Source organism: Loxodonta africana, chromosome 18, assembly GCF_030014295.1.
Source record: "Loxodonta africana isolate mLoxAfr1 chromosome 18, mLoxAfr1.hap2, whole genome shotgun sequence".
In the NCBI taxonomy this organism is placed as follows: domain Eukaryota; kingdom Metazoa; phylum Chordata; class Mammalia; order Proboscidea; family Elephantidae; genus Loxodonta; species Loxodonta africana.
In genome coordinates this window covers 34,780,857-34,792,899 of record NC_087359.1, presented here as the reverse complement: position 1 = coordinate 34,792,899, position 12,043 = coordinate 34,780,857, and the positions used below count along the sequence as shown (strand labels likewise).

The 12,043-nt window shown below is 46.9% G+C and overlaps 1 protein-coding gene across 1 annotated transcript; it reads right to left on the bottom strand.

Moving 5' to 3' along the window:
* Positions 1-594: 594 nt before the first annotated feature.
* LOC100666757 (keratin, type I cuticular Ha1) lies at positions 595-4,121 on the bottom strand. The gene is made up of 7 exons (XM_023553683.2): positions 3,730-4,121; positions 3,450-3,532; positions 2,947-3,103; positions 1,993-2,154; positions 1,773-1,898; positions 1,379-1,599; positions 595-721 (listed from the first exon to the last, which is right to left on the bottom strand). Exons 1-7 carry the CDS (start codon positions 4,075-4,077, stop codon positions 595-597), a joined length of 1,224 nt encoding a protein of 407 aa, XP_023409451.1. The 5' UTR covers positions 4,078-4,121.
* Positions 4,122-12,043: the final 7,922 nt, after the last annotated feature.

Sequence of the window (12,043 nt, the reverse complement as noted above, 5' to 3'; positions counted from 1 at the left end):
TCCAGGTCAAGAGGAGAGAGTGAGAAAAACCCAGACACTGTCAAGGGGAGGTAGGGGCCATGGCACTGCACCTCCCTGCCCTCCTTCCTACTGGCCTGCCTGTTGGGGCTCTTAACCATGGGGCTCAGCTTCCTGATAGAAGTAATCAGGGGCTGGGCTGCCTCACCCACGGTTCCAGGGCACCAGGCCAACCATCTGCCCTCCAGGCACCAACAGCTCTTGCATTTGAGTCAGACCATTATATGGCCTGATTTTCAAGTGGCGTTTTATAGAGTACTCAAGTGATGAGTACATTGAAACCAATGAATACCAATGAGAAAGGCATCTGCTTTGCCAGGGAAATCAAGTTTATTAGGAGGTTGCAAGGAAGGGCCACTGGCACTTCAGAGGAAGGAACAGACCCCAGTGAAGGAAAAGGTGGACAGGAAATGGAGGTGGTTGGAGGCTTTGGATGAGTTTCTTGGCTGCCTTCCTGGGGCACCTCCAGCCATGTAAATTGTGTTTGGTGGCCCTTTTTGTCGAATGAGCCAGGGCCAGGTCACAGCACTGGTGCTCTGAGCCCCGCATCCTTGCTCCTCTGGCAGTCCCTGGATTCTAACACACAAAGGAGTTGCAGGGCCCACAGCGGGGGCGAGGGGCACAGGGGACGCAGGGATTGGAGACGCAGGACCCGATGGGCTTGCTGCATGCGTTGGTTGAGGTGCAGGGGTTGCAGGGCAGCCTGGAAACAAAGAATGATGTGGACAGATGAGTTGAGGAAGGCTCATAATCATACACTAGAGAGACCCCAAGAGTGAATGCCTGTCAGGACTTGGCCTGGTCTGTAACAGAGGAAGCCACAGGTTCACCTGCTGCAAAGCTCACTATCAGATAGATGGCTAATGACCTTCCTGTCACATAGCTCCAAAAGTACTAGATGGGAACTCTGCAAATCTCACTTCTAGTGCCCATTCTGTCCATTCCTAGCTGATGATCTTGGGCAAGCCACTTCTCCAAGCCCCAGTTTCTTCACCTGTAGAATGTGAAGAATACTGATCCAGCCTGTAAGGTCAAATAAGATAATGTAGGGAAATGCACCCTCTGTACAATACAGTATTGCAAAATGTAAAGCAATAGCATTGATTACATATCAATATTATCACATTAGAATGCAAAGAATTGACTGCACAATTTCAGTCTGTACATCAAATAATTCTTGCCATCAAACAATTTTATGTTTATAATGATGGCCATGTTGTGCCTTCTGAGTTCTGTTTGAGCATGTCTCATGCAAAGGCATGATTTCTGTTCCAAGGTATGCAATCTTTACATGGAGCCCAACTGAGTAGTACACTCGTGTGTACATGGCTTCAACAAACATCTCCAGCTGTATACTCACTTGCAGTCCTCGCTCTCTAGCAGGCCCCGGTATGTGTTGATCTCACACTCCAGCCGGGCCCTGACATCCAGCAGCACCTGGTACTCCTGGTTCTGCCGCTCCAGGTCAGACCGGATCTCCGCCAGCTGAGACTCCACGTTGGTGATCATGTACTGTACCTGGGACAGCTGGGAGCTGTAGCGGGCCTCCGTTTCTGTCAGCGTGTTTTCCAGAGAGTCTCTCTGTGGTGAAGAAAGATGACAGATCATCATATAAGGTCCTTTTCTTCCAAGGTATTAACTCAGTTCTCAGAGAATCTCCAAAAACTTATCTTTCCCCTTCCTCCTCCTCACAATTTCCAATCCTTACAACTACTCCAAGACCCTGAACTCTGTCAGGACCTGAGGAGACTTACCAGGTTGTGCTGGGCCTGCAGCTCGATCTCCAGGGCATTGACTGTGCGTCTCAGTTCGATGATCTCTGCCTGGTAGGACTGCAGCTGCTCTGAGCTGGACACCACCTGCTTGTTCAGCTCCTCAGTCTGAAATATCCAGAGGGCAGAAGACAGGGGTCAGACCCTGTCTAAGGGCCCTACGGGCCTTGTGTCCTGAGTGATCAAGTGTTTAGACACCCACCTGTGTGGCGAACCATTCCTCCACATCTCTGCGGTTGGTCTCTACCAGGGCCTCATACTGAGACCTGGTCTCGTTCAGCACACGGTTCAGGTCCACAGTGGGAGCAGCGTCCACCTCCACGTTGAGGCGGTCTCCTATCTGGCAACGCAGGGTGTTGACTTCCTGTAGATGCAGAAAATATGCTCCTCAATGAAGAATGATCTCGAGAAATTGCATTACTTGTTAAAGCCCTGTCAGTCTATTTCCTCAGAAAAGAAACTTTTAATGGAACAGTCCATGACAATTTGAGGTTAAGTGGTCTGTGTTCCATGCAGCACAGCTCACTTCTCACCATTACCATGCCATTGCACTTGGATTCAGAAAGAATTCCCAAGCATTTACTCAAATGCCACTGAAGGGTGGACCAATTCCTGGCTCTCCCAGTTTGCAGATTGGCTGTGCATCATCCCAGAATGCAAAGATTTGGCTGTACAATTTCAGATTGTATGTTAAACAATTCTTGCCATCAAGTAAGAAGTAAGATCATGCCTTGGCCCTCTCAGGAGAGAGGAGAAGGAGGAGCCCCAGGTAAATTTCCACCAAGACTTTGACAGGGTGGAAACTCAGATTCATCAATCTTGGTGCTATGGCCTTTGAAGAAGAGAAATGACTGCACAGCGGTGATGCAGCAACACTGGGACTCATCTTACAACCCAGTGACCAACCACAAGCAGGTAGAGAATTTTTTGGGAAACCCAAATGACGCACCAATTTTGAGTGAAAGATACTTTCTATCTGGGATGATGGATAGGTTTCATCTCAAGTTTTTTTTTTATCATGTTGTTTTGGTGTTTTTAGAAGAAATTGATAAGCTACCCTCAGCCTATTACTCCTGGTTCTACCACTCCAAATCACTGAAGCCATCCTTAGCCTGAGACTGAGTCAAGTTCCTTCATTTCTCATTTCAGGGCTCACCTCCTCATGGTTCCTCTTGAGGCATAGCAACTCCTCCTTCAGGGACTCCACCCGGGCCTCCAAGTCAGACTTGCACAGAGTCAGCTCATCTAGGATTCTGCGCAGGCTGTTGATGTCTGCCTCCACAAGCTGCCGCAGGGACAGCTCTGTCTCGTACCTGCACAAGGACAGGGTCAGAGCAGTAACTGGCAGACCTTCACGGCCCACAGAAACGATCTTTGATAACCTTATTTGTCTTGTCTTCTTGCTTCCTCCAGTGAGTACACCCAGAAGACAGAGTTCTGGAGGCTCAGTCAAGACCCAATATTGATCCCAAAATAAGCATATTGATTTGAATCCTCATCTATTTTGGGGATTCCTTTGCTTGTTTCCCCCCAGTCCTCTGCAGAATCCTTCACAGCTGATGGATTGTCTTTTGTTCAGCAAAACTACAGAAATCCCTTTTATTTAACTAGAATTAAGCACAAAGGAGTGACCACCAGTACTAATTCCGAGCAACTCACTTGGTTCTGAAGTCATCTGCAGCCAACTTAGCATTGTCTATCTGCACCACGAGCCTGGCATTCTCAGCCTTGGTGCACAAGATCTGAGGAACAAGAGGTTGCTTAATGAGGATCAAAAATAAAAATGAAAACACCAACTTCTTTAGAATGCCTTAAAAAGCCATTTGGAAAGTAGGGGAAACAAGAATCATGATAGCGTACAAGAAACGCCACTTCTCAACCACAGATTGAGAAGCATCACAAACTCCCCTTGATTAGATATGACAGCAAGGCCCCTCACCTTCTGCTGCAGCTCCTCAATGGTCCGGAAGTAGGACTGGTAGTTCGGGCACACGTAGGGCTCCTGCTGCTGGCACAACTCACGGATGCGGCCCTCCAGCTCCGCATTGTCCCGCTCCAGCTGGCGCACCTTCTCCAGGTAGTTGGCCAGGCGGTCATTCAGGAACTGCATGGTCTCCTTCTCATTGCCATTGAAGGAGCCCTCGCAGAGCCAGCCACAGCTGCCCACATTGGCAGGGATGTTGCAGGCCCCAGGCAGGGTGCTGCTGTGGCAGCTGGGGGGCACACAGGGCCGGGAAGAGACGCTGGTGCGGCAGCTCAGGTTGGGCAGGAAGCAGGTGTACGGCATGGTGCTGGGAGGGAGCGAGATGTCTGACTGAAAGCAGAATCCAGGTTCTCCAAGCCACAGAGCCTGTGGTTCTCCTTCCTCTGGAGAGCCTTTATACCCCCTCCACAGAGGGTGTGGACACAGTGTATGATATTCTTTTTTTTTTTTACTTCACTGGTTTTCAAATGCCCTTGCCTTCAGTCTGTTATTTGCCTTCTTCAGAAGAGTCCCTTGTCCCATAAAATTCTTTACTTGGGCTTCTTGCTAAGTCAGCACTCCTCTTCAGACAGTACACCCATGAAATCAGTTTTGTGGTAGACCTTCAAAGAGGCCACACAGTCCATCCCAAGTATCTGCCCTCATTAATTGGGTGTTGGTCCATCCAATGACATTTTTTGTGTCACGTTGATCCTGCAGGCCCATAAGCAGACTCATCTCCCAGCCCAAATGGCATTTCTAAGATGAGACTGGGGTTGATTCAAAAAAGAAGTTACATTACGTAGCAGCAGCAGACTATCTCTCCATCTGCTTTAAGAAAGTTATCCCTAAATGATGTAGCATCCCAAACCGTAGAAGCCTTGAAGTGGATGTTAAGGGTTGACTTGGGCCATGACTGAGAAGTATGGAGAGCCCATTGTGTTTTAAGGGCCCATGTAATACCTCCTATATATCATCTAAAAGAATTGTGGAGGGGGGAATTTTAAAGCTTGATAATTAGTTTGAGAACAGGGAAAGTTCTGGAGGAAGGGTGATTTTACAAGGGTGCTGAAAAATGCAAGCTTGGAGGTGCATATAAATGCATTTAAACTATCTAGGAAATTATCTGGTTGCAGATGTGAGATAAAGAAATAAGGAAGTGCTTGTGGAACTTTTCCACTGAGGTTTCCCTAGCATCAGATCAGGGTGAGTCGGTGCACTGGGCACATCAGGAGATACAGCCCAAGAGACCTCCATAAGCATGAAATAAATCCCTTGAAGTTGGTCTTAAAACTTCACGTGACTTTCCCTCATATTCCATAATATAAACTTGTTGGCTTTAACATTAAAAAAATCATGGCTTAAAATTTCCTGTTAGGCTTTCTAATGTTTTCCCCAATTCTCTAAATTAAATTGATACACCAGGAAGATGCTCCATATCCTGCCCCGGGCTTCCCATCCCCCAACCCTTGGGTTACATGCAATCTGCTTTAAGAACCAAAGGTACAAAAGTACCAAAGGGCCTCTGTGGTCCACATAATTGAATCCAAGCATCTGGGTACCAGTAAAGAAAATGCTGAGACACAGTCCAAGCAGAAGATTTTTTGCAAGGCAAGTGGAGTCATTTGGGGTTGATTTGGGAGGTAAAGGAAGACACTAGAATGTTTGAGGAAAGGGTGACTGAAGTTTTGAATATATACAATTGCACAATTATAGGCACCACCAGGTACCACCTGCACCTGAGTGGCAGCACCCCGACCTCCTCTGTGGCTTGGGCTGCCAGCCAGGGCTGCATTTTTATTGACAATTTATTGGAGTCCTTTTCCCCATCAAGCTTTCATGACAGTATTGATGTGAAGCTCTGCTTGAGTCTCAGTAAACAATCCTTCATCTATACTCTCCAAAGGCATTATCTCCACTTATTATAATGCCATTCAGATGAGAGGTCCCACAGCACTACAAAGAAGCCCCAGGCTTAAAATAAAATGAAAATTTCTTTGTTTTCCTTCAAGGCAATTAAAAAGGAGAAATAGGTAGCCCCTGAGGCAGGCATCACTGAGACTTTCCAGAAGACGGATGTAAGGCTAGGAGCAACAGTCAGCAGGAAGCTTTCATCTCATATTACCTGGGCCTGGGACAATGGAAAGACATGCTTTAGACCGATGAGTGCTCACTCGTGGAGAACAGCACAGGTCTCCTGCCCCCCAATTCTCGTCAGCCTGCTCCAAAGCACTGTCTTTGCAGCAAGAAGTTGGTTTCTCAACACTTTCTTCCTCCCCACCCTGGGAGGTTTTAGTCTGAGCATGGACTAAATGTCAGCAGCATCCTCCAAGCTCTTTGGTCTTATCTACTGATTGGCCAGTGGTGCCTCATGGAGACCTTCGTCAAAGGAGACCGCTCAGGGTCTAAGAAAGGAAATTCATGGACGGGTTGACAAAATAGCAAAGATAGAATTTGCATGCAACGCCAAAAGATCAGAGAAGCGGAAAGAGATGGAGACGGAGAGAGATAAGAACATGAAGAGGCAAGGAGGAAACCTGGAAGGAAACCTCAGGGCCATGTGCGCCCTGCTAATCAAAGCTTGCCCATCTTCATATGAATGAACCTAGAGAATGCAAAGCTGAGAAGTGGCCAAGAGAACCTAAATTGATGCACAGGAGAGTGGCCCACCTGCTGAGCAACCTGAAAGATGTAAAGGGAGATGACTCACAAAAGGTCAACAGACACAGAGACCACAGCCCCTGGGGCCTCAGAGAGAAGAAGCGACATTGTTCCAAAGTCTTCAGACCAGAACTTCTCTGTGATCCAGTCTGAGATTTGTGTGGTGGCTGAGAAATCCACTGTTGTCTACACCCAGGCAGAGTAAAGTGTAACAGCACAAGACTGCCTGTTCCTGAATGAATAAGGATTATGGAGAGGAGAAAAGAAAAAGGGAGCAGGAATAGTCAGGCTTGCGCTGGCTTCAGGTCACAGCCAATCGGCAGCCACACAGAAGAGGGACTTAGGAGAGAACAGGTTACCCCTGTTACCTGCTAATTACTCCTGGCAATTCCTTTCCCTGCAGACTACCCTGCAGGAGGTGAAATGGCACAAGAATTCTAGATGGATACAGCAGATGGAGTGGCCGGTGAGTACACATGCTTGTAAATCTAGCCTCTTTCTTGCAGTGTTTTCAAAACATCAAGAGGCTTGAGTGAAGTTGCTTCTTGAATTAGTGGGGAAAATGGAACTCCAGGGTTGTAAGATCTCCATAAGCCCAAGCAGATAAGGGGTGAACTTCATGTACTCTCTATTTCCTGATTGGGATATTTGCAAATTTTATTCATTTGGAGAGAAATGGAGCAATGGACTGTCAAATCCACTTTCTTTATTTCCATTTAATTCAAAATGGTTTGTTGAGCACCTTACATTTCTTGCTGGGCGCAGGGCTAAATTAAAACAGAAAGATCATAGTTCTAGTAGAGAATTGTCTATTCGGGTCAACAAAAATATATGAGAAATAACCAGAAGGCAAGGAAGTGAGATATTTAAGAAGTGTGAGCTGAATGTTTGGAAGTATGTTTGTATTTAATGTAATTAGAAAACTGCACACACGACATTAAGTGCCGAAGTCATTTGTTGAACATCTACGATATGCCTGGCACAGTCCCAGGTGCAGGAGGGATGGTGGGTGGGGGGAGATGATGTGACCCCCTGCCCTCCAGGAGCTCTCAGCTCTGCCAAACAGGTCCACACCTAACTCTAACATAATGTAATATAGTTGGGCCCTCTCACCTGTGCCCCAAATTTCTTCCCCTACACCCCACTTCCATCCACACCTACTCCTGCCCCACACTCCAAGGTCATTTCGATCTGGTTAATGATTCTGAACCGCTTGATTAAGGAATGAGGCTGGGGAGGGTTGTTTACCTGTATCCCAAAGATTTCCTTTGCTCCACTCTCTAGGTGACTCATAGGTAGGATTCAAAGGATTAATCTCTTTGGAAACCTAACCCCTTTAAGAGTCTTTTCTTCAACTAAGCCTGGTAATTTGTTTTTTGGGTTTTGTTTTTTTTTTATATTTGATTCTTGTAGCTTTGGAGACCAAAGTGGGGGCTGTGGTTACTGCCCGTCACGTCAGCCTCACGGCATTCCCAGAGGATTCCTGGGCACTGAGATGACTTTCAAATCAAGTGAAAGAGGCTCTTGGCAGGTGCAGTTGAGAAACCATTCCAGGGATGTGGTATGGGGCAGAAGAAAGCAAAGAGGCAAGGGTAGATCAAGCAAATGAAAGAGGAAATAGAAAAGGGAGTGGGATTAGCCGAGAGAAACAGAGATGGCTCATGGACCTCCCGAGGAGCAGATACAATTCTGCCATCCTCAAGATCAGAGACAGCTACTAGGGTATGGAGGCATTTGGGTGGAGGGCCTGGGAGGCCAATGTGAATAACTGAGACACCTTGTATAGGGTGTCTGAAAACCAGGGCAGAAGAAGGGGGAAGGGAGCAGGGAGATTTGGGTATGATGACTGGCATAAAGAGGGAGCCAAAGAAGCCCAGGAGATGGTCGAAGATTGAAATGTTGTGGTTGGGGTAGGGAGCACACTGGAGGGTGGGAGAAAGCACCAGAAAAATTATCCTTCAGAGATCCTCAGGCCCTAGAACACCTTTTCTCTGTAAACTCCATCTCTACCATCTCACCCCAGCATTTAAGAGTGGGTCTGAATGTGAAATCTTATCCAGATGTACCTCGAGCAAAGCCCTTAGCTGCTCAGTGTGGTGAAGAGTGATGGCCCAGGGATGAGAAGACTTGGGCTTGAGTGCCTGGCACTGTCCCCCACCAGCTGTGAGGCCTCCCTGTGCATGAACTTCCCCCGTTACAAAACAGGGGTTATGGTTCTCTCTCAAGGTTGTTTGGGGGCTCACATTTGATAACACATGTGAAAGTGGTTTGTAAATGGTAAAACTACGCACATATATAACAGAATTCTATTTCTCTTCCTCCTCAATATGCAAAGTTTTAGTAATGGCAGGGGGTGGATTAAACTTCTTTGGCAATTTCAGCATTAGAATTGCCCAGATCCTCGAGCTTCAACCTTTTTTGAGATATTATAGACTTTTTGTTATTTGCACTGCCCTTTGTGGCATAAATTATCCAAAAAGGTTCCTCTAGCATTAAAAAAAAGTTGGTATTGAATTAGTTCTGATTCATTGTGACCCCATGTGTGTCAGAGTAGAGCTGTGCTCCATAGAGTTTTCAATAGTTGATTTCTTGGAAGTAGGTCATCAGGCCTTTCTTTCAAGGTGCCTCTGAGTGGATTCGAACCTCCAACCTTTCAGTTAGCAGCCAAACACATTAACCATTTTCACCCCAGGGACTCCTCCTCTAGCATAAACACTCTCATTTCCTTTCAAGGAAAAGAATCAAAACAATGGGGACAGTTACGGCTTTGTTTTTCTGCTGGCAAAATCTAAGACTTGGCATCTGTAAAGGACAGCGGTTAAGAGCACTGTTGCCAGAGGCAGACTGTCTGGTTTTGAATCCTGGCTTCTCCACTTAGTAGCTGTGTGACCTTGGGCATGTTACTTAACTTCTCTGAACCTTGATTTCCACATCTGCAAAATGGAGATAACAATAGCATTGACTTCATAGAGTTGCTGTAAGGATTAAATGAGCTTATATATAAATTATAACTTAGATCAGTGGCTGGCTCATAGTGAGAGTTCAATGAGTGTAAACTTTGATGATGATGATGCTGAAGATACATGATGATAATGATGATGATGATGGTGGTGGTGGTAATGGTGTTAATAATGGGCTGTTTGGTTTATAGGGAAGCTTTTCATCCCTCCTCAAGCACAGTGATCCCCTCTGCTCATTCTATCTTCCCAGGAGCCCAAACCACTTATAGACACACACACACACAATGTTTCATTAGAGCTAATATTTTAATTATAAGTGACACTCAGTCAAGGCATTGGATATGAACTTAAGAAACACAGGTCAATCACCCTGGGGCCCCACTGACTCATTTCATGTCACCAGACGGATCTCTCAATCACAGAATGACTCCTCTTTGTTTCCCTTAAATGGGAAGAACAATGCTTGCCTACTCTGTCATGGTGCAAGAATAAGTGAGTTTATTTTTCTAGACAGCTTTGAACTTGTTGGATGAAAGAAGCTATTTAAGTACAAAGGAGGAGTCAGGGTGCTTGGGCCAGGTGCTAAATTAAGACTAAACAAGCTTGCTCTTCCTTAGTGGGACCTACTCTTGGGTAGGTGCCTCAGGGATGTTTCACCTGTGCCCAAGCATGTTTTTCACCACTTGGAGGAAAAAGCCACGAGGGAGGGAAATGTGTAACAGCTCCTGACCCTTCCAGAGCTTCCAACAATGGAAGTCCCCATGCCTCCCAAGGAAACCAGTCCTATCTAAATGGATATTGGCCAACAGGTAGGGTTCTGGGCTTGAGAGGGGCTGGAGGCAGAGAAGCAACCAGGTCCTGAATCTTTGGATGCTTGGAACTATGGTCACTCCTGCAGCCATAGCCCTGCACAAGGAGGGGCAAATTAAACAACCATCAACGGTACTCGTAAATGTCTTGGCAAGCAACACCAATTCAGAGAGTTCACTGAGCAAAGAGAGAAGACAAGAACCAGCTCCTAGAGCAGGTTTGCTGGCTCTGCTTTAACACTTGTAGCTTCATTGACCAAAAAAAAAGAGCCTAGAAAGCAAGAAGACATAGAGTTTCGGGACTTGGAGACCCTTAAAGGCCACCTCATCCAGCCCCATCAGATGCATGAGTCCCCACCTCAGCATCCCCACCAGGTGACTGTAAAGCCCCTGCTTGATTAGTCTCCAATGGTGGCCCATGTTTGGCCAGCTGTGACACTGAGCTGTAGAGAGGTTCTGGTTCTCAGCCACGGCTGCCTATATGTGGATCTTCTGGTTGATTTGTCAATTTGTCATTTGTCTATGGCCTGCAAGTTCCAAGGTCAGCTGCTGGAGGACGTGAAACCTGCGGGGGAACTTGACTGGGGCAGCTTGTTTGGACCTTTCTAATCTGATAGTCTGACAAAGATAGGTTCAGCAATTATCATCATTGAATGTTTTCAAAGTTTTGCAATGTGCAGGGGAACAGCACTACTGATGGCTTGCGATTCCCCACCCCACCTGAGGGACTTAGGAGAGCAGGCCAGCTCTTCCGATAGTGTCTGGCCAGTCAGGGCCGCATTTCCCAAGTAAATCCCCTAACCCAGTAGTTCTCAAACTTAAGCTTGCTTCAGAGTCACCTAGAAGGCTCAATACAACAGACTGCTGGACCCCAGCCCCAAGTTTCTGGTTCAGAAAGTCTGGGGTGGGGCACGAGAATTTGCATTTCTCACAAGTTCCCTGGTGATGCTGTTGTAGCTGGTCCCAAGACTACACTTTTGTAACCAGCTCCCTAACCCTTTTCATGTTTGCTTTTGTCCCCCTTCAAAGCTTCGAACATATGGGCTTTGACTCTTGTTCAAAGAGACTGGGATTCAAGTCTTGACTCAGCCACGAGCTGATAATAATAACAGCCACTCCATCTTTGTAAGATTGTCAGTAAAGTCCCAGCACAGTGTCTTGCTCATTATGGGCATGCAATCATGAAAGCTTAATTTAAGTAGGGTATTCCAGGACAGTCTGGCAGAACCTCTGACTTTGCACAAGGGACCAGATGACTTTACCCAGATAAAAGGAGGATTTTACTTAGGGTCTACTTTAAATTCTTCATGAATCTGTCTATAAGCAGGCTTGGCTGGGTCAAGAGCTGGCTATCTTTCATCTGTGCCATATTGCCTCAGTCCTATTTTTAACCCTGGTCCTCACTGGTTTTGCCATCTCCCAGAACCGCTCTGGTGAGGGAGCCTCAGCGTCCTACACCACAGCCCCTGCTTCCACAGAACAGTTGGCCCAAGAAACATCCAGCAACGCTCTTGGCCTGGGATGGGGAAACTGAGGCCAGCAGGCACTGGGCTCATTATGCTGCAGAAGTGAAGTTTATTAGCAAAATGAAATGAGATTGCCTGCCTTGTCTCAGGGAGACCAGGAGGCAACAGAAGAGAGAAAATGGAGGACCCAGGACACCCTGAAGTGAAACACAAATCCAGGGGCAGGGGTTGCATTGCTGGACTCAAAAGCCCATCAGCGGAGAGGGCTGCCTCACTTCAGTCATCCTGCCTGGCTGGCAGTGAGCCAGGCTGTAGGAAGCAAAGCCTGGATAGCAGGCCCAGAGAGCACAGCCAAAGATGCTGCCGACTTTGCCCATTTCCCAGCACCACAGGG

Bases quoted from the DNA above. Each gene is read 5' to 3' on its own strand.
- LOC100666757 (XM_023553683.2), bottom strand. From the start codon at position 4,077: ATGCCGTACACCTGCTTCCTGCCCAACCTGAGCTGCCGCACCAGCGTC. The intron at 3,533-3,729 runs GTGAGGGGCCTT...CTTGTTCCTCAG, and splicing joins TTGAGGAGCTGCAGCAGAAG to ATCTTGTGCACCAAGGCTGA. The intron at 722-1,378 runs GTGAGTATACAG...CTTTGTTTCCAG, and splicing joins CTAGAGAGCGAGGACTGCAA to GCTGCCCTGCAACCCCTGCA.